We start from the raw sequence: 20,205 nt of genomic DNA on the forward strand, positions 1-20,205 counted from the left end.
GGATGCTGCCATGTCCAGTCGTGATTTGATGCCTGGATCCTGGCAGCCGTCTTGTGTCACTGAGGGGCATGCCTGAGGGCTATGCTGACTTGTATTGAGCGCTGTGTGCCAGGCAGGCCCTGTGCTGAGCATGTGTGCATATGTGTGTTAGTCACTCAATTCTGTCCAACTCTGCAACCCCATAGACTGTAGCCCACCAACCTCCTCTGTCCATGGGATCCTTTGGACAATCTCTCTAGAGGAGATTCTCCATTCTCCCCTGTCCTGGGCCTCCCACATTGGAGTCACATTCTTTACCGTCTGAGCCACCAGGGGCATATGGTATCAGTCAAATGCTTTCTAGGTGTTCCTGTGGACCAGTTTCCGGAGACATAGGAGAACCAGATCTGTGCCCATCCTCGAGGCTGAACCAGCCAGGGTGGGGCAGTGGGGTTGGTGATGGTCACAGAGATCCCTCAGAGGGGAGGGAGGCCTGGGTGCGCAGCCGGAGAAGAGAGGCCCGTAGAACAGACCCGCTCCCCACATTCACACACGGGAAGCTGCAACACCAGACCTGGGTCAGCTCCAGGCAGGACGCATGGGACCCCGGCAAAATCACACTCGTGTTAAGAAATTAAATCGAGCTTTATTAAATAAACCAAGTAGAAATGCGCCTATTTACATCCAAGTTGTCAGTTTGAGCTCAAGTAATATGCCAAGGCACAACTCTTCCTATCTTTAGCTTTTAAAAAATAAATTGCGTGGTCCAGCCCTGAAGGACTGAGGCAAGTTCAGACATATGGCTCAGGGTCAAAGCTGGAGGCCTCACGGCAGGGTCCACGCATGCCGGGCTCTGGGGCTTCCCGGGGGCGGCCCGGCGGCCCGGCTCCCCGGCCACGGGAGGGCCGTGTCCTGGAGGTTTCAGCGGCCGCATGGATGAGGGCTGGGCGGGAGGCCGTTTTCCGAGCCGTCTCCTCCCTGGCCCGTCTGGGGAGCTGCCTTGAGGGAGCCCGTCCTGCAGGGCGGTGGAGGCTCAGATCAGCGAGGTGCTTCGTACAGAAGGAGGGGCGGAGAGCACTGCGTTGTGCGTGGGCAGGGGACTGAGCACAGGGGTGGTGCCCGGCGCCAGGTCAAGGACGCCTCCCCGATTCCGACTCTGCAGCCCCTGTGCTGACAGTGCAGCCGGGACAGGCAGGACAGGCTGTCCCCCGGCCGGCAGCCAAGTTCACCGCCAGGGAAAACAAAGAAGCACAGAGGAGACGGTCTGTTCACAGCGGCCCTCGGTCGGGGCAGGAGGCACGGCTCCCAACTCCAGAGTTTCGGGAGCCCCTGAGGCCGATCCGGGCACCTGGCCCAGCCCTGAGGATCCTTGTGTAGCCTTGGGGTGGCCCCGGTCACTCGTGTCCATTCGCTCCAATCGTGTCCCAGCAGGAACCGGAAAGGGGGAAATGTCGGGTTTCCAGAGAGAAAAAACTCACACAAATAAAAAGCATCACTGACAAAGTCCTTTCCCTGAGAACGCTGCTGTCACAGCAGCTACAGAGCCCTGGCCCACAGACTGCCGCCTGCTCTGTCCTGAGAACGGTGTGATTCTAGAGACTCCAAAACAATAAAAGCTGCGTGTGCTTCCAGAAACCCCAGACAAGAGGCTGAGGAGGGAGCCAAAGTCTTCACCTCTGCAAGACTCTGAGTAAAACAAAACAATAAAAGCAAAAAAACCCAAACAACAAACTTAAACTCCTACATGTAAGATTGAGCTCGGGGGCACAGCCTAGACTCCAGTTACAGGTGGGGGGCGGCGGGGAGGTGGCAATGGCGGCTGGGGCTGGGCTTGCTCCAGGCTGGACCCGGCAGGCCTGTTCCTGGGGGCAGTGGGGGCCTGGGTCTCGGCCCACTGCCTAGTGGGGCGGGTACGATGAGCTCCACAGCCCCGAGGAAGGGCTGGTTCGACGGGCAGGAGGCAGTGCGTTGAAAGGTGTTGGCAATGAGGCAGCAAAATCTAGGCGGCAAGAGAGACACAGTCAGCCAAAGGGAGACCTCGATGCCCCCGGACCCCGCAGGCCCGCACCAGACGATGGTCAGGAAGTGGCCCAGGTTCCTGGGCCGGTAGGTGGGGTCCACAGGGGCCTGCCGAGCTGCACAGGCAGAGGCCTGGGCCATAGCCTGACCTCCCAGAGCGCACAGCCTGCCAGGGAGAGACTCAGGATCCCAGGACCATGTCCCATCCAGGGGGCACTCGGGGAAAGGAGACTGTCCATCTGGGCAGTGAAAGCTGTAGGAACAGATTCCAACGTGTGTGGGTTGAAAGGTCTGGAATGCTCGGGAGGCAAGGTGAAGCCCCCGGCAAGGCTCCCGCAAAACAGGGAGGCATGTGCTAGGGGATGCGGGTTGCACGGTGGGCGCGCACTGCAGGACAGCTGGGCCAGCAGGGCAGCAACAGGACAACTCTGTCGGTCAGAGCCACACGGGAAGTGAGCCGCTGAGCAGCCCACGGCCTCCCCCGGGCGTCACAGGCCTGAGAGGCAGCCTGGACAAGGGCTGTGATTCTGGGGTCCAGGACGCGTGGAAGGTCTTGTCACCCAGCAACATGCGTCTATACAGAAAGCTGTGTCCTCTTCCAAGAAACTCACAGGCCCCTTGAAGCCAGGCCATGCCCCCGTGTAGGTCGGTAGACACCCCCTCAAGGATTCTTTGTGTAGAGGAGGGAACCCTTGAAATGGAATTGGGAGACACAGGGCCGCCATGTACAGTGGTGCAGGCTGTATACTGCATGGCCTCAGGGGATGCCACTCACGGGGTCCCCAGGGCCTCAGGACCGCATAGACAGCTGGATTATGAAGAGGACTGAGTCATGCAATTCTTCTCTGAGCATCATCTCCTCGGGACAGCCCAAACCCTCACCTCTGAGTCAGCCCATCCATCCCCTGCTGACAGCCCTAGCAAGCGGCACCAGTGGGCGGGAACCAGCTGCCTGAGAACACCAGCAGACCCAGGGTCCCTGGCCCCAGGCCCTCCGCCTTGCCTGGTCTGCCGGGGGAAAGCTCTCCTTGCCCAGGACCTACGTCCACCAGCTCCCGTTCCCCAGCCAGTGCCTGGACCTGCCCTCTGGGGCTCACACCCCAGCTGCAACTCAGGCCCGGGGCTGGGCCTCGTGAGACCCGGGGTCCCCCCACCCCTGGACCGCTCCGCGGGGCGGCTACTCACGGTGAGGGCTGTGCTGAAGGCTGGCTCTCGGGGAGAGGGCTGGCGTGGCGGGGGGCTCCCGGGGTGCGCAGACCGTGTGGTAGGCTGAGAGAGGCAGGAGCGAATATTAGAGTGGGGGCAGGGATGGCAGGGCAGACGGAGTGGGGACACAGCGCGCCCAGCTCACCTATGATCGTGACCGCTGTCCCGGCCAGCAGGGCGAAGAGCGTGAAGAACATGACCTGGTAGGAGTCCAGGACGTGCTGGAAGAGCCCGGCACCATCTGCAGTCCAGGAAACAGTCACTAAAGCGCCCACAGAGCCCCGAGTGCTGTGCCCGTGCTCAGGGGGTGAGGGGCTGGGTCAGAGTCCAGTCAGCCCAGGGCCTGCCCCGGTCCATCTCTGGCTGCTTGAACCCACCCCTCTGGGTCCAGATCTCTGCCTCCGGGAGCAGGGAGGAGGCTCAGCTTCCGCCCCATCAGGGGCGTGCTGCCCCGAAAGCCAAGGCTGTGCTCAAGGGGTACAATCTAGTCACATTTAACAAGACCTCCGGCTGCCCTGTGAGTGCAGATCGGGGGTGAGGGGAGCGGAGCCCGCCTGACCATTATTCAGTCACTCACTCGGGGGGCACATGCGTTTCTGCTCCTCCCGCCCCCAGACTCCCGGGTTCTGCTCCTGGCTGGACCACGCTGGCCGCCCTCCCCCCGGGGCCCTGTCCCGTGACTCACGAGCACCGGGGCCTCGGCGGTCCATCACGAAGGCCACGGTGACTGGGATGGTGATGGCCTGGTCAGTGCTGGGGCTGGAGAAGGTCAGGGCAGTGGACAGAGGCCCCTGGCTGCCAGCCGCGGGGTCCGAGATGCCGACTGTGTAGGTGATGAAGCTCGGCAGCCCCAGAGACTTCTCTTTCACGAAGGCCAGCACGGCCGGGGACCCCGACTTCACCTGGGAGAGACGTCAGGGCTGAGGATGTGAATGCCAGCTCAGTCGTTCAGTCGTGTCCGACTCTCCGTGACCCCGTGGACTGTAGCCCACCAGGCTCCTCTGCCCATTGGATTCTCCAGGCGAGAATACTGGAGGGGGTTGCCGTGCCCTCCTCCAGGGGATCTTCCTGACCTGCATCTCTCACGTCTCCTGCACTGCCAGGCGGGCTCTTTACCTCTGCGCTCCCCCGGGGAGCCCCAGGGCTAAGGGGCGCACCCCTATTGCTTCCTGACCCTGGTGCTGCCCTGCTGGCTGGCCACATCCAGCTGACAGGCATGCAACCCACACTGTCTAGGCTGGGTGTTTTTTAAAAGGACAAATCAGTATCACAGAACTCTAATCAACAGCTCCTTTTAAGTAATGCTGCACTACGTGAGCCATCCCCAAACTCCGCTACCCGAGGGGGCAACCGGAGCTCTGTCACTGGGCTGTCAGACGCCAGCAGCCCAGCCCAGGGCCCGGCAGACGCCCCCCCGTCAGCAGCCAGTTCATCTCTGTCTCACTCTGCAGCCAAGGCTGCCTCAGCGAGACCAGAAAAGGCCGAGGAGACGCCGGCAAGCCCTGCACACGGCGCCCCGAGCTCCTCCCACCCTGCCGGGCCCCGGAACCCCCGTCCTGCACCACCCTTCAGCACACGGGGTGGCCCAGGCCCAGGTGTGCAGGGTCTGCGATAGGTGGGGGCTCGGAGCTTCCTGCCCTGCTCTCGGTCACCACGCGGCCTGCACTGGACTCACGGACACGCGACGTGCTTGCTGAGCACGTGCTGCGGAGGGAGCAGCCACGGCCCTCACACAATCGCTCGGGCACAGACCGCACTGGGAAGACCCTGATGCCCGGAAAGACAGGCAGGAGGAGAGGGGGCGACAGCGGAGGAGACAGTTGGACGGCGTCGCTGACTCCATGGACGTGACTTAGAGAAGCTCCGGGAAACGGTGAAGGACAGGGAGGCCTGGTGTGCTGCAGGCCACGGGCGCAGAGTCGGACGCGACTTAATGACTGAGCAACGACAGACAGCGATTCTGCTCGGGGAGAGGGAAGGCTCGAGGGGGCCCAGCTCTGCGCTCGTTTCTCGGAGCGGCGGCCCAGGACTGCACGGCGGCAGCTGGCCCTGCCCGCCTCCCGGCCCTTCTGGAGGCCGTGGCTCCCGCCCGCTCGCCGCTCACCTCCAGCTGCTCCAGAGCCTCCACGGCGCCGAAGACCTTGACCTCAGAGCTGCTGTACTGGTTGCTCAGGAGGATTTCGGCCTGGTCGGCGTAAAGCCCGGGGCTGAAGGGCACCTCGGCCCCGACCTGCTCGGCGGCGGGGAGGCCGCCCGGGAGGCTCGCTGTGACCAGCAGCACCGTCCTCTTCAGGCTCAGGTGCCTCAGCTGCCGGTCCGTCAGCGGGAGCATCGTCACCGAGCACAGGTACCGGCCTGCGGAGGCAGGGGCACCGTTCCGCCCGGGCCCGCCCGCCCCGGGCCCTGCGGCCGTTCCCTCTCCCAGGAGGACGCCTAAGCATCCCTGGGAGCCCCGGTGGGGCCCGCCCTCCTCTGGGGGCCTCCTGGGAGTCCCTCTTCAGTGTCCCCGCCCACCCTGGGCCCCCTTTCTGGGCCCAGAGCTCCCAAGTGTCCTGGAATCCTCCGTTCACGGACTCCCCTGGGGCGGGAACGCCAGGTCCATCTCTGAATCTTGGGGCACCACCAGGCTAGCTCAGAGCGGGGGTGAGGGAAGGGTGATCTGGCGCCACAACCCAGCGCTGGCCCCATGCCCAGTGGGGCTGCCCCCTCTATAACCGACGCCGCGGGTGCTGCAGGAGGTTCTACGGTGGCCTGGCTGCTGGCTGGGACTATTTGGGGTCCACGCCTGGTCCACAGCAGGCACCTGGGCTGAGTGAGCACTGCTGAGGGTCCCTTGGGAGGCTCGGTGAGCTGGGGACCAGGGCGCCTGGGATGGGGTCCCCCCTGTGCTCCTGCCAGCCGGGTGCCTCGAGGCCAGTCCCTTCCTTTCCTCCTCCCCCACCTTCACCAGCTGGGAGCCCCCAGGCGAGTCGGCTTCCTGGCTGACTCTGTGTCCTTCCAGTGGGGCTAACATCAACCCCATGTGGGGCCGTGCTGGCAAATCCACAGGGCCTGGGACAGCTGAGGGCTTACTCGGTGCTAAACCCCGAGCTCGGCCCTGCACACAGCGCGCCCGCAGGTGCACCTCCGGATCCTAAACAGCAGCCGGAGAGACAGACACGGACAGGACAGAGAAGGGCCTCGCCTAGGCCTCCAGCCACACTCGCCGGTGGCGCCCGGCTGCGCGTCCTCAGAAAGAACCGAGCAACGCGCTGCACGCCCGGCTGCGCGTCCTCAGAAAGAACCGAGCAACGCGCCGCACGCCCGGCTGCGCGTCCTCAGAAAGAACCGAGCAACGCGCTGCACGCCCGTGCGTCCTCAGAAAGAACCGAGCAACGCGCTGCACGCCCGCGCATCCTCAGAAAGAACCGAGCAACGCGCTGCACGCCCGCGCGTCCTCAGAAAGAACCGAGCAACGCGCTGCACGCCCGCGCGTCCTCAGAAAGAACCGAGCAACGCGCTGCACGCCCGCGCGTCCTCAGAAAGAACCGAGCAACGCGCTGCACGCCCGCCCACGGAGACTCTCAGCACAACACTGACTCCAGCTGGGTGCCGTGCAGGCTCGTCACGGGGACTGTCCTGAGCTGTCGCGGCTCCCTGTGAGGGCGGCCCTCCTCTCAGGGCCCGCGCATGGGGCCGGCTGCCAGTTCCCCGGTTCCGGTCAGCAGGCCTGTGGAGTAGCTACCCTCCAGAGACGCCCGGGACTCTAAGAGGGAATACGGGCCCTGCCTCCGCGGAGCCCCCGCCAGAGCCTCATCATGCCAGCGGTGCAGGGTACCACCCTTCCTTCCCAGGCCTTAGGGGAGCAGCCTCTGCGCTCTGAGCTGCGAAGAGCAGGAAAGACCTTGGGCCAGGTTTCTCAGCTCGGACTTTCGTTCTCTCCCCGGGGGGAGGCAGCAGCTGGCGGAGGCCGGCACCCGGCATAGGAACGTGACCCCTCCTGGAGGTTGCAGTGAACCGGCCGCCAGGATGACCACACCCCTCCCCAGGTCAGGCTTCTGACAGACACGGCCCCCCCTCCCCCCGGACAGACGGCCATCGTGAGCAGACCGCAGGCACACCGGCCGTGCAGGTCGCGTGCCCTCCAGACCCGCAGGCTCACCCAGGGCGGCGTCAAACTCGGGCTCCACGCTGAAGACCTCTCGTGCCGGGAAGTCGAAGACGTCCTGCTTGAACTGCAGCTGGCAGCCGAGGAGGTCTTCTGGGTGCAGGGCCGCAATGCCTTCCACCTGGCCGGGGGAGCACTCGCCTGCAGACAGGGGAGTGGTGAGGGGTGCCACACCCAGGCCCCCAGGACCCCCGCCTCAGCCCGCGCCTGCGGAGCCCAGCACAGGATGCCAGAGAAGACCACGCGGGGGCTGGCTGCTCCGAGAACCAGACCTGCGCCCACAGCTCTCTTGACGACCGCAGTTTATAAAGGCTGAGGGAACGGGCCATGTCAGCGTTTGCTCACAGCCTGCATCCAGGGAACGTCCAGAGGCTGGCAGCTGGGTCTGGCCCATGTCGTCTGCCCCGTCAGCAGGAGTGTGTGTACCTGTGCTCAGTTGCGTCTGACTCTCTGTGACCCGTGGACTGTAGCGCACCAGGCTCCTCTGCCCACGGGGATTCTCCAGGCAAGAGGACTGGAGTGGGTTGCCGTGCCCTCCTCCAGGGGTCTTTCGGACCCATGGATCACTCGACGCCTGCATCCGCTGCACTGACAGGCGGGTTCTTTGCCACTGAGCCACCAGGGGAGATGGGCAATTCACCCCTGGACACCGGTTCCCCATTGGGACCCTGAGCACTGTTCAGACAACTGCACAGTCCTGTCCACCTGCCCTGGAGCAGGGAGAGGCCACCACAATGCAGTAACTCTGCAGCAGACTGACAGCACTGGCATTTAATTCTACAGGTAAGTGGTGTTTTGTGTTTTTGTTACCTGTATGGATGCACTTGGGCTTCCCTGATAGCTCAGCTAGTAAAGAATCCGCCTGCAATGCCAGAGACCCAGGTTTGATCCCTGGGTCGGGAAGATCTGCTGGAGAAGGGAAAGTCCACCCACTCCAGTATTCTGGCCTGGAGAATCCCAAGGACAGAGGAGCCTGGTGGGCTACAGTCCATGGGGTCGCAGAGTCAGACACAACTGAGCTAGCAAGCACAGCACAGCAGGTGGATGCACTTATTCCGGCAGCTGCTGTCCAGGGCTGTCGTGGGCAGGGGAGGAGGCCGGATGCTCCACGCAGACTTGGGAGAATTACGAAAATCAGAATGGGCGGTGAGGCCTGCTAGGCCAGCTTTTCAGGGCTGTGTGGTGGCAGGGTGAGGTTTGCTCCAGTTGGGTGCCCGGGGCTGACACTGCATCGCCGAGCCCAGAGACGGGCAGTTTCTCAGCACTGGGCCTTCAGAAACATCCCTCACATTCTGCCTTGGAGGACTCGAATTTCTAAAGAGCTGGAAGGGGCGTTAAACGGGCCAGCGGGGGTTAAGTGCCGTCCCAGGAGAGGGGAGGCAAGTCTGAGCAGGAAGGACCCAGAACCCGAGCTGAAGGGCCCGCTGCCCAGCCCGGCAGGGCCCCCAGGCCTCCTGGCCCCGGCTCCCTACCTCTCAGGTTGGAGCTCCGCTCTCCCACGGCGACCATCACTTTGGAGGCCGAGACCTGGAAGCTGCTCTGGACGGGGCGGGCGTACCGGGCCACGATCCTCCGAGGCAGGCTGACCACAATCTGCGGAGGAAGCCGGGGCGGGTCGCTGAGCGCCCGGGGTCAGGTTCTGCCCTTTCCACGGTACAGGGGGTGAGGCTGAGGCTCCGTGGCCACGTGATTTGCTTGGATGGGGCAGAGCTGGGCTAGACCCCAGGCTGGCTGGAGGCCCCCGCAGAACCAGCTGCCTCTCCCAGCATGGCGCAGGATCGACGTCAGGCCTGATATCATGCGGCGGTCAGGGGTTGACTGAGGACTCTGGCTCCCCTGAAAGCTACGGCCGCTTCTCCAAACGTCAACTCAGTTAATTAATCTTTCAGCGAAGAGAGAAGGACCTATTTTACTTCAGTGCCATTTATTCGAGATGAACCAGCCGGGCCAAAATGCAGGCTCACACGGGCATTTTGAGGGGTGTTCTCTCCCCTCCCACCTCCTCCCCAACCCCAGGGAGAGGCCCCAGGCCTGGCTCCACTCGCTCCTGCTCCGGGAGGCCCTGTGTGTTCCCGCCGCCTCTAGGGCTGCAGACCCCCACACCCCCCAACCTTCGCCTCCTCCAGCGTTCAGCCCTGGAGCTCCTGACACAGCTGCCCAGCTGCGTGGTCCCCAGCCCCGCTGGGAGGAGCCACCTCAAGCCCCCGTCACCCGCCCCCAGCTCTGCCCTTCCTCCCTGCTCCCCTCTCATCGCCCAGGCCAGACCCAGACACTCACTCCCAAGGCTTCCTCCTCCCAAATGGTCACCAAGCTCCGATGATCCTCCCTCCTGAGTGTCTCCAAACCCTTAGTCTGCCCCACCCAGGGGCGCCAGGCCCCACTGCCCCCTCCCTCGGGCTCCTGGACTCGGCCAGGTACCAGGCAATCTTTCCAAACGTACCTCTGATCGACACCTCTCTTTGCCTTAAAAAAAATTCTCTGATGAATCCCTACTGCATCTGGCCTAAGTTACAACGTCTTTACCCCGAACAGCAGCAGCTCATATACATGAAGCACAAGTCATGCACCAAGTACCATCTTACGGGCTTCACACCCGTGGACGACTCATTTATTCCACACGACGATGCCAGCCCCACTTTGCCCAAAAGAAAACTGAGGGACATAGAGGTTAAACGACAACCTGAGCCCACATCGCCCGTCCGTGACCAGCTGGGATCTGAACCCACACAGCCTGGCCCCAGAGCCCACACACCGAACCACGCTAGACGCTACCTGGAATTGAACGCGTGTTCTGATGGACAGGGAGGCCTGGCGTGCTGCAGTCCACAGGGTCGCAAAGAGTCGGACATGACTGAGCGACTGAATTGAACTGAACTGTGATCCGATCGCAAAGCCAGCCTCCGCTGCCCCAGAGCTGGCTCTCAAAGCCTGCACACGTTTGCGGGTGGTGTCCTGCTCTGCCAGCCCCGCCCCTGCCCCCACCACCCACACCTGTCCAGCTGCCCCCAGGGCTTCTCGGGGTGGGGGTCACTGCTCTGTCGGCCACACGGGGCCTCTGTCTGCATGAGCTTGCCCCAGCAGCAGCGCTGAACACGCCTGCTACTAGGAGTCACTGCTGGGTTCCACGGAGCACACGCTGCTCGGAGAACGAGACGCGTGGAACGTAGCCAGAGTCTGCTCATTGACTCATTCTCGGCTGGAGACAGTCAGGAGAGACAGCGGTCTTGTTCGCCTCCACAAAGACTCGAAAGGTGACTCGCTGGGGGAGGCTGGCTTTGCCGGTGATGCCAGACCACTGCACGGGGCCGCCCACGGCCACCACGCCCCGGGGGACGCCCACGCGGACAGTCCCGCCCACGGGGCTCCGTCGACGTGGCGTGGGGACGGGGATGCCCCCAAGAGGCCGCCTCTGTCCTCCCACCCGCCAGGCTCGTGACCCCCAGCCAACTGCCTCGCGAGGCGCTGGAGCTTCTTCTGTGAAGAAGAGAAGCAGCCAGCAGGCAAGCTGAGCTCTCCACCCCAGAAGTCAAACGCGTGCGCCCGGAGCCCACCTCCTTGTAGGTCCTCAGGTGCCCGGCGACCTCATAGTAGACGGTCACGGAGCCTGCCTGCCGGGCCACAGCCGCGCCCGTCTTGGGGTCGACGTGGAGGACGCTGTTGGCTGACGAGCTCCAGGTCCCGGCGACTCCTGGGAGGGGAAACTGCGCATGACTGTCTTTCCCACGCCTCACACTCCAGCCGTTCCCGCCTCACCTGGCTCACCGGGCAATGTCCCCGCTGCCCCAAGCCTGCCCCCGCCCCTCCCCGGGCTCCTGGCCAGGGCCACCTGCCCCCCAAGTGGCCAGGGCCTCCCCGCCGGGAACCTCACAGTCATTTCTCATTTTGGGGTGACCGGGGCGCTGGTCCTCCAAGGCTGGCCCGCTGTGTGCCACCCCCAGCATCGCCCCCGCTCAGCCACCCTGCTACGCAATCCTTTTTACACAAACAAAGCAGGTGGCAGACTCTGAGCTGTTACTAGATGGCGGTCCTTAGTGAAAAGCCAGCCTCGTTATATAATAAACGTGATGAGAACATTCAACAACCACCTTCTATTTGCAGCAAATAATATTTGCTTTTCTTTAAAGGCTGTGTGTAACTTCGTTTCAAAATGAGTTTGCTGTTATTGTTTAGTCGCTAAGTCCTATAGACTCTTTTGCAACCCCCTGGCCCATAGCCCGCCAGACTCCTCTGTCCATGGGAGTCTCCAGGCAAGAACACTGGAGTGGGTGGCCATGCCCTCCTCCAGGGGATCTTCCCGACTCAGGGATGGAACCCACGTCTCCTGCATTGCAGGCGGATTCTTTACCATCTGAGCCACCATGTCCCTGTAAAGGGCCAGACGGTAAGTATTTGGGGTTGGACATGCCTGACTGTCTCACGCTGCCACTCAGCATGCCGATGAAAACGGCCGCTGACACAGGGAGCTGGGGGTGTGGCCGAACACCAGTTACAGCCCAGTGCAGAGAGAAGCTGCGGGCTGGCTCCGGTCGGGACAGCGGTTTTCCGACGCCCACTCCAGAACCCCACCAAGCTCCACCAGCCCGGGGGGGCAGAGCAGCCCTTCCCGCCTCCCAACCCAAGACACGCTTCCCTCGGCCGGAACCCCTCATACCTTCTGGGCTGACAAGGACTGTGGCCAGACAGAGGACGTCCCCCACCACCACCGCCCCGGACAGGTCGGGGGAGATGGCCTGCAGGACGGGCAGCGGGACGAAGTCAGAGAGGCCGCCGTGCACCGCGTCCCACGCCCTGAGCAGCGTCAGACCCACGCTGACCGTGCGGATCACACAGGTGTTGTTGGCGACGCCCTTCCCGATCTGCACGAACTCGTCCCTGGGTGCAGGAGACGTGGCTCTCAGTTGCGGGAGCGGCCCCAGCTTCCAGGGAGGGGCTGGTACTGGGCTCCGCCTGGGCCCCATGCCTGCCCACTGCACCCAGATGCTGCCTGGCTCGGGTTCACGGAGCAGCTGTTCCAGGTGAGGGGCCTGCAGGCCATACCAACCGGACTCCCCCACCATCCACGGCCCAGACAGGACGGCCAGCTTCAGCACCCCCACATCCCACGGGGACGCCGAGGCCCAGAGGAGGTGATGAAGCTGTGCTCCTAGCCCGCCTAAGCAGGGAACCAGGACACTCTGGGGGCACGGGCGGCCCTCAACCAAGTAACTGGGACAAGGGACATTGCCCCCAACCACCGACTTTCTCATCTGCTGAGTGGGGCTGACCATGTACCCACATCACAGGCTTTATGTGAGCAGCAAACCTGGTCATCAGCTGGAAAGAGCTAAGGCCAGCGCCAGGCATGCGGGCACACACGAGCACTCGGGGACGACAGCCCCTGTGGGCTGGGAGGGATGGCTGGGCTGAGCAAGCGGAGGGTCAGGGCCCCTGCTTCATGGCCTCCCTCCCCATGCACCCACCTCCCAAGCCCTGACCACTCTCTTGGAGATGGATGCGCCGGCCACGGAAGGGCCCGTGTGACTTCCTCAGGGGAGTCAGGGAGCTAGACGAGGGACAGCCTGTGCCCCAGACCTGCAGACACTCTGCTGTGTGCACGAAGCACCCCACAGGCCAGAGGACCTCGTGACCACAGCCTCAGCTGGTGGGCCCAGGGACAAGGCCACTTTCCCACACGACAGGTGTAGACACGGCAGCCTGGAGGGGTGACCCGTCCACCCAGGCTCACAGGCCCCACAGAGAGCTGGGCGTGACCCAGGCCCGACTCCAGACCCTGCTCTCCCAGTGCCTGGGCCCGGGTGTGCTCAGCGCAGGGCACATGTCTGCTCCAGGGCCCGCAGGAAGCCCAGGTTGCAGTGTTCACCAGCCCCCGATCATGACCTGCTGTGCCTGGAGAGGATGCTCTGGAGCCCTGCTGCCTCCTTCTGGGTCTGAGTCTCCTCTCAGCTCCTTCTGGCTTGGCCTACATCCCCTGGGACGGTGGTCCTCAGCCTTGACAACCACTCGAAGGCCCTGTTCCACCAGGTGCCCTGAGAACGGGCATTAAGGGTTCCCGGGCAGTGGTGATGCTGCCGTGTGGGGACCACACTTTGAGAACTGCTGCTCCAGAGGACTCACAGGAGGGCAGGTCTAGCCTGGGACCACGGCTCTCTTTCCCAGAGACCACTCCGCTCTCCCTCATATTCAGCCTGAGGCTGCAGTCTACTCCCGAAGTGTCAGCCGAAAAGAACTGCCCTTGCGGTGCCAAAGGGCCCTGGTATTCAAACCCTGCTCTCTGGCTGTGTGGCCTGAGACACGTGGCCTGACCCCTCTGAGCCTCTGCAAATAGGCAGCAGCGAGGAGTCGGCGAGACGGCACGTAGGCGGGTCTGCACACAGCAGAGGCCAGTGACCGTCGGACTCCGTCCTCGCCGACCCGTGAGCGTCGGAAGGCGTGCACCTTCTCCGATCGGCTTTTGTAGAGGGAGCAGCGAGTGCTGCGTGTCCAGACCACAGGGCCAGGGTTGTCTACGGCTCCCCTGCAGCCCAGCTCCCATGAAGTCTTAGTACAAACCTCAAACCACAAGCCCCAACCTCTGGGTTCTGCTCCCTGGGCATTAGGGGTCATCCCTGCCGAGTGACTTTGTGTCTCATAATAAAGACTCTCGGCAATGGCCGCTTATGTCTGCTGCCCGCCAAGCCCGGTGCTTCTCCCGGGATCCTGAGAGTGGGGCGAACACCCTGCTCTTAGGAACCGTGAGTGACGAGCTCATCCTTCAGCAGCGTTGGCTTCTCGTGGTCGTCAGCCGCTGTGTGAGTCAGATCTGGATCTGATGGAGACGCGACTCCAGGTGGGGAGCGCGGGCGGCCCACCGCCTACCTGTTAGTTGCAAAGCTGAGGATGGAGTTGTGAGCGTGGAAGACGTCTCCCGAGTTGTCATGGAAGTGGGCGGTAAAGGTCACGGTCACGCCCAGGGGCAGGGCCGCCAGGGCCTCCTTGTTGCGGGTGTAAAGCGCGGGGCTCATGGAGATCCTCAGGTAGGAAACAGGGGACACCTGGGGACAGCAAGCGGGTGCGGGGACAGCTGCACCAGAGACGCCTCCCCCGAGAGCCCCTCCCGAGGACGGTGCCCGCTCCAGCTGCTCCCAGGCGCAGGACGCCTGGGGGCGAGGCCGACTTGGGGTCTTGGAGAGAGTGGCCCAGCCCAGATGCTGGCCCTCCTCCCTGCAGTGGCTGGCCTCATTCCGAGGAAATCTAACCCACAAGAGTCAGAGTCCATGACTGTGAAAAATTAGATCATTACTCATGTTGCAAAAATATCCCCTGGGCTTTGAATGCGGGGCTATGTCGGAGGGCCTGGCTCTCCAGGCATTTAAAGTAAAAACAATGGCCGCTTGGACGGCGGTGGTATCTGGGGCTCACCGCACGCTGCAGAGGTGCCTAGCGGTGCTCCAGGGAAAGGGGGGATGGGAAAGGAAGGGATGACGGCTTTCAGGAGCCCGGGAATCCAAGGCCCTTAGAGCGCTGCCTTGGTTGTCTCCAGTAAAATCCATCGTGGCCAAAATGCCAGCCCCTCAAAGACCCTGCTTCCAGGGATGGGCACACAGCTGGCACTCAGTACCATCTGGTGACCCGGGACAAGTCCTCAGTCACTTTCGCTTACTTGGAAACTAGGGTTGAGGGTTCCCTGCTAGAAGCCCATCTTCAAACAAAAAGACACCAGTAAGGAAAGAGGCCTGGGACCCAAGCAGAGTCTAAATATTGATATTCAAGAGGCATGGATTTGCTGTGTCAGCGAGGATTACAAGGCTGTGATAAGATGTGCAACGAAAATTCTGTTCAGGATAAACCGCGAGGCCCAATCCAGGGGACTCCCAAGGAGAACATCCGCCTTAAGGAGCACAGAGCGGCAGGGGCATGAAGGCGGGGGGTGGCGGGGACCCGAGGGCACCAGCCCGGGGCAGGCCGACGTGGGCTGGAGCCCAGAGCCTGACGCCCAGCCACCGGGTAGCGCTTGGCGATTCCTCGCCTGTGAGACGGGCCTCCTCACCCTCCCAGTGCTGTCTGTAGCCGAGTGGTTTCAGGCCCGGACACAGCACATGCTGAGTTCATCGCGCTTAGGTGTCTGCTGACCCAGGCACTGCTGGCCGCTCAGGACACCGGGGTGCCAGTCCTGCAAACCGCAGACGGCTCTGGGCCACAGTCACTAATCTATGAAAGGAGCTCGTTGCCATCAATCATGTCCAAGGATCTTTGCGTTGATACCCAGGAGATGCTGCAGCTTTCCACCTATCGCTGCTATTCAGTTGCTCAGTCGTGTCCAGCTCCCTGCGACCCCATGGACGGCAGCACGCCAGGCCTCCCTGTCTATCACCATCTCCCGGAGCTTGCTCAAACTCATGTCCATCGAGTCAGTGATGCCATCCAGCCATCTCACCCTCTGTCGTCCCCGTCTCCTCCCACCTTCAATCTTTCCCAGCATCAGTCTTTTCCAGTGAGTCAACTCGTCGCATGAGGTGGCCAAAGTATTGGAGTTTCAGCTTTAGCATCAGTCCTTCCAATGAACACCCAGGACTGATCTCCTCTAGAATGGACTGGTTGGATCTCCTTGCAGTCCAAGGGACTCTCAAGTCTTCTCCAGCACGACAGTTCAAAAGCATCAATTCTTTGGCGCTCGGCTTTCTTTACGATCTCTCCGAGGCCCTCGAATGGTTTCTTACGCTTTCTCGGCTGGAGGGTGAGTACCTGTACTTGCACACCTGTGAGAACACACATAGCACCCCTGCTCTCATTACCCCAACAGGAGGCAGGCGAGACCCACCTTGACAGCAACAGTGATGGTCTGGTTGGCCCCGAAAGCTTCTTGGGCAGTCACTTCGACCGTGGACGTGCCGATCACGGAGCCCGATGCCAGGAAGCCCTTCTCATCAACGTGCACAACGGGAACGTTCTCTGGCCCATCCAGCATGCGGTAGCTCACAGAGGCAGCACCATCCCTTGGGAAGACAAAACACACCCGCGTTCGCAGACAACAGCGGCAAGATGGCCACGGAGAAGGGCCTGGGGTTCGGGAGTCCTGCTGCTCGCAGGAGACAAAGAAGCACAACTCTGGCCTCACCATGCACCAGCTCCTCACGCCCAGCCTGCTGCAGCTCACTGACCACCGACGGGAAACCTAACTTGGCAAACCAAGGGTTCCCAGGAGAGCAGCACCTTCCACAGCGCGTCGGCAGGAAGCATGTGGAAGCTGAGGGTCTCATGAGCTGCACGGACACTTGCAGTCAAAAGACCCTCCCATTTTAAGGCTTCCCTGGTGGCTCAGTAGATAAAAATCTCCCTGCCAGTGAAGGGGACATGGTTCTATGTTGGTCCGGGAAGATTCCACATGCCACAGAGCAACTGAGCTCACACACCATGATACTGAGCTTGCGTCCTACAGCCTGTGAGCTGCAACTGCCGAAGCCTGGAGCCTGTGCTCTGCAACAACGGATGCCACCGACACGAGAAGCCCGCGGGCTCTGAGCTGGATGGGGCCCAGAGGCAGTCCCGACAGCCCACCAGCAACCGTGCGTCTTCAGACACACAAGCCCCCTTTCCCAGCCTCGGCTCGCTCAGCTGTGCCCTATTTCCAAGGGCCAATAACCGAATCAAAACAGGCCGTTGCTATGATAAGACTGCGGTTCGGAAAACTGCCGATAACACACACCAGAGAGAAGAGAGATGACGCGGGCTCCTCTGCTCATTTACACATTCATGAGGCCACAGGGGAAGGAAGGCAGGAAAGCTCCCAGGCCTGCCCCCCCAGGCACCCCTGAGCTGCAGCCCCACAAACCCTCGGCAGACGACTCCTTAGGCAAACGTCACTGCTTCCGCCTCAAATCCCTGCCCCCTCCATCAGCGCCCTCCTCGTAACCTGCAGGACTCCTACGCATCCTGTGAGACCCAACTCCAGCACGTCCACGGGGGCCGTGCCTCCCCAGAATCCTGGCACGGAGGCCCTCCTTCGGGCTGTGGCTGTGGCCGCGTTCCATTACAAGCCTTCTCACACGACACTCCCCTCTCCCCCAGCAGAATCCTCGAGGGCGCCGCTGCCATCCGTCTGGGATCCAGGGTCCAGCTCAGAGCCGGGCGCTGACACTTTTGGCTGCGTGCCCACCGTGTGTGTGTTTCTCCAATGTCCTTGCAATTCCCGACTTTACAACTGCAGTTCACACACAAGGCGTCGCTACCCAAAGCAGTGCCTTAGAACACAGGGCAGGAGTCCAGCGTGCCCGCAGGCTTCAGAATCCGCTGCTCAGCCTTCACAGGCGTCTCCACCACCCAGGAGGGGCCGAGATCTGCATGTTTCATGTGCCCCCCCCAGCTGATGTCCCAGTTCCCAGACTACGCTGAGTGGCAAGTCTTAAAGACACGGGGCATTTGAGGGACTGAACCCCTCCAAGCTGGCACTTTCCCGCCTTTGAAGAAGTGGATCTCTGTAGAAAGCATGGGAAGTTCTGGGCCGCAGGGAGGAGGAGCAGGGTCCAAGGGGAAATGCTGCAGACGAGCAGGGCCATCCCTGCGGCCGGGAGGAGGAGGAGGACGGCAGGGGTGTGCGGCTGGCCCTTGGCACTCACGGCTCCTGCCGACATTGACAGATGAGCTGTCGGATGTGAGCGCAGCCTCGCGACCCACATGGAGCCACACTGAGTCACGTACCTGTTTGTCTGGAGCTTGATGAATGAGTTCGGTGACATGAGCACGTGTTCCGCTTCTATTTCAGGGCTCAGCAGCCGCAGCTTTTCAAACACCTGCGGGAGAGGACGAGTTCTGCTCTCCTGTGATCCCCGGAACCGCGTGCCTCCCGTGAGCCGAGAGACCTGGGTGCCACCCCACCGGGAGCTGGGGTGTGGCGGCGAGGGCTGAGCGTGAGCAGCCCGAGGGCGTGCTGGACAGGAGCAGCAGCTGTGCTGGGGAGGCCCCCGGGGTTCTTCATGGGGCGGGGAGCGCGACCCCCCGAGCTCTCAGGGTGTGTGTGTGAAAGGCGGCACACTCAGCAATGGGGCCTCGAGTCCTGCCCGGCGACGCTGCCAGGCTGGGGAGGCTCTGTCTGAACTCACCTTCTGTCTGAATTCTCCTTCCCCTGGCCAGACATGCTCTCCACATCGGCCCCTCCCACAACCACGCCCCAGGCATCCCCCTCAGCCCCACCTCGCACCCTGTCTGCCCGCCAGGCTCCTGCTGAATCCACACAAAACAGGACAGGGTGCCTGATGACCTCCGGCCAGTGGCTGCTACACCTGATGATGTCAGGGGGCATCTGATCCTGCCCCTCCCCGGCAGCCCCGAGCCCACAAGGCAGCCCTCCCCCAGGGACTCCAGCCCACCCTCTGCACGCAGCGCACTGCGCCCACAGCCTTCTGAGGCCCTCCCTCTGAGGACCCTCGGGCTGCTGGCACCGCTGACACTGTGCCTGGGTGCTGAGCACACCTTGGGGCTCCCCGCTGGCTTCTGATGAGATCGGGCCAGCTGGACGCTCCAAGGGCCTGTGTCTAAAACTGAACGGGTGATTTCTGAAGAGGAAACTGGCCTACGTCCCCTCCCTCCCAGCAGCTGCTCTGACCACACACTCAGGCGCGCCTTCCTCTTGAGCAGAAAGGGCCCCAAGGGAAGCATCCTTGGCACACTCACCTCCCAGAGCTGGGGATGCGTGGGACACTACGGAGGGGCGGAGCTCCCTACATGGGACATGGCCTCAGGGGCTGGACCAGGTTCCAGAGCCAGGTGAGCCTATCCGCTGGGCCGACGGCTCCCAGAGTGAAGCTGCCTCACTGGCTGAGCATCACACAGCAAACACATGCCCAGACAGGCCCCTCCCACCGCTCCCGGGCAGGTAACCCCTGTGGTCCCCCCGATACAGAGCTCAAGGCACAAGGGGGGCCTTCCTCTCCGGCCCGTGACCTGCTGAGGCGCACCCGTGCCAGCAGCGCGGTGAACGGCCGCGGGGTCAGGGCGACGGGGGCCTGGGGGCTGCGACCCAGGGGCTCAGCTCTCAGTGAGAGGCTGCCTCATCTCCTGCCGCTCTGCCCAGCGGCATCACTCCACGGCTCCAGGATGAGCTGCACACTGGGCTTTTAGACAAAATCTTCCTATTTTTCAACGTTGGCAACAAATAAAAGACTGTTTTGAAGCATTGAGTGAGCCAAATAAAACACCTCTGTGGGCTGGATCCAGCGTCTCTGAGTTTCCGACGCACTTGTAAGTTACCTGCTGTCAGCCAGGGAACCCGAGGTGCAGAGCTGCTAAATGACCCGACTGAGATCACAGAATTTGGAGCTGCAAAGCCCTGTCTCTAATCCCAGGACAGGGGCCAGAGCTCGCTTCAGTTTGTCTGCAGTTGGGGAGAGCATGCGCTTGTGTGTGTGTGTGTGTGTCTGTGTGTGTGAGTCTGTGGGTGTGTGTGAGTCTTTGTGCTTGTGTGTCTGTATGTGTATGAGTCTGTGTGTGCCTGTGTGTGAGTTTGTGTGAGTCTGTGTGTGCCCGTGTGTGTCTGTGTGTGTCTGTGTATGGCTGTATGTGTGTGTGTGTCTGTGTGAGTATGTGTCTGTGTGTGTGTGTGTCCATGTATGTGTGTGTGTGTGTGTCTCTGCCTGTGCGTGTTTGTGTGTATCTGTTTGTGTATGTGTGTGAGTCTGTGTATGTATGTGTGTGTGTGTCTGTGTGAGTATGTGTCTGTGTGTGTGTGTGTCTGTGTGTGTGAGTCTGTGTGAGTGTGTGTGTCTCTGCCTGTGCGTGTTTGTGTGTATCTGTATATGTATGTGAGTCTGTGTGTGTCTGTGTACGTGTGTGAGTCTGTGTACGCACATGCAGGCAGGAGTCGGGGGTGGGGGCTGGGCAGA

At 62.1% G+C, this 20,205-nt stretch overlaps 1 protein-coding gene across 1 annotated transcript in view; it reads right to left on the reverse strand.

Moving 5' to 3' along the window:
• Positions 1–605: 605 nt before the first annotated feature.
• NUP210 (nucleoporin 210) overlaps positions 606–20,205 on the reverse strand; it is a 90,385-nt gene continuing 70,785 nt past the window's right edge. The window contains exons 29-40 of the mRNA XM_055413481.2: positions 18,026–18,117; positions 16,149–16,323; positions 14,207–14,382; positions 12,003–12,223; positions 10,903–11,039; positions 8,824–8,944; positions 7,346–7,492; positions 5,309–5,559; positions 3,890–4,106; positions 3,350–3,445; positions 3,184–3,267; positions 606–1,978 (exon numbers count right to left, since the gene is read on the reverse strand). Of these exons, the coding sequence (XP_055269456.2) occupies positions 1,878–1,978; positions 3,184–3,267; positions 3,350–3,445; positions 3,890–4,106; positions 5,309–5,559; positions 7,346–7,492; positions 8,824–8,944; positions 10,903–11,039; positions 12,003–12,223; positions 14,207–14,382; positions 16,149–16,323; positions 18,026–18,117 (1,818 nt within the window). The 3' untranslated portion in view covers positions 606–1,877. The remainder of the gene's footprint in view (positions 1,979–3,183; positions 3,268–3,349; positions 3,446–3,889; positions 4,107–5,308; positions 5,560–7,345; positions 7,493–8,823; positions 8,945–10,902; positions 11,040–12,002; positions 12,224–14,206; positions 14,383–16,148; positions 16,324–18,025; positions 18,118–20,205) is intronic.

The sequence above is a fragment of the Moschus berezovskii genome, chromosome 24 (assembly GCF_049115385.1).
Source record: "Moschus berezovskii isolate FMDL1 chromosome 24, NW_MosBer_1.0, whole genome shotgun sequence".
Classification (NCBI taxonomy): domain Eukaryota; kingdom Metazoa; phylum Chordata; class Mammalia; order Artiodactyla; family Moschidae; genus Moschus; species Moschus berezovskii.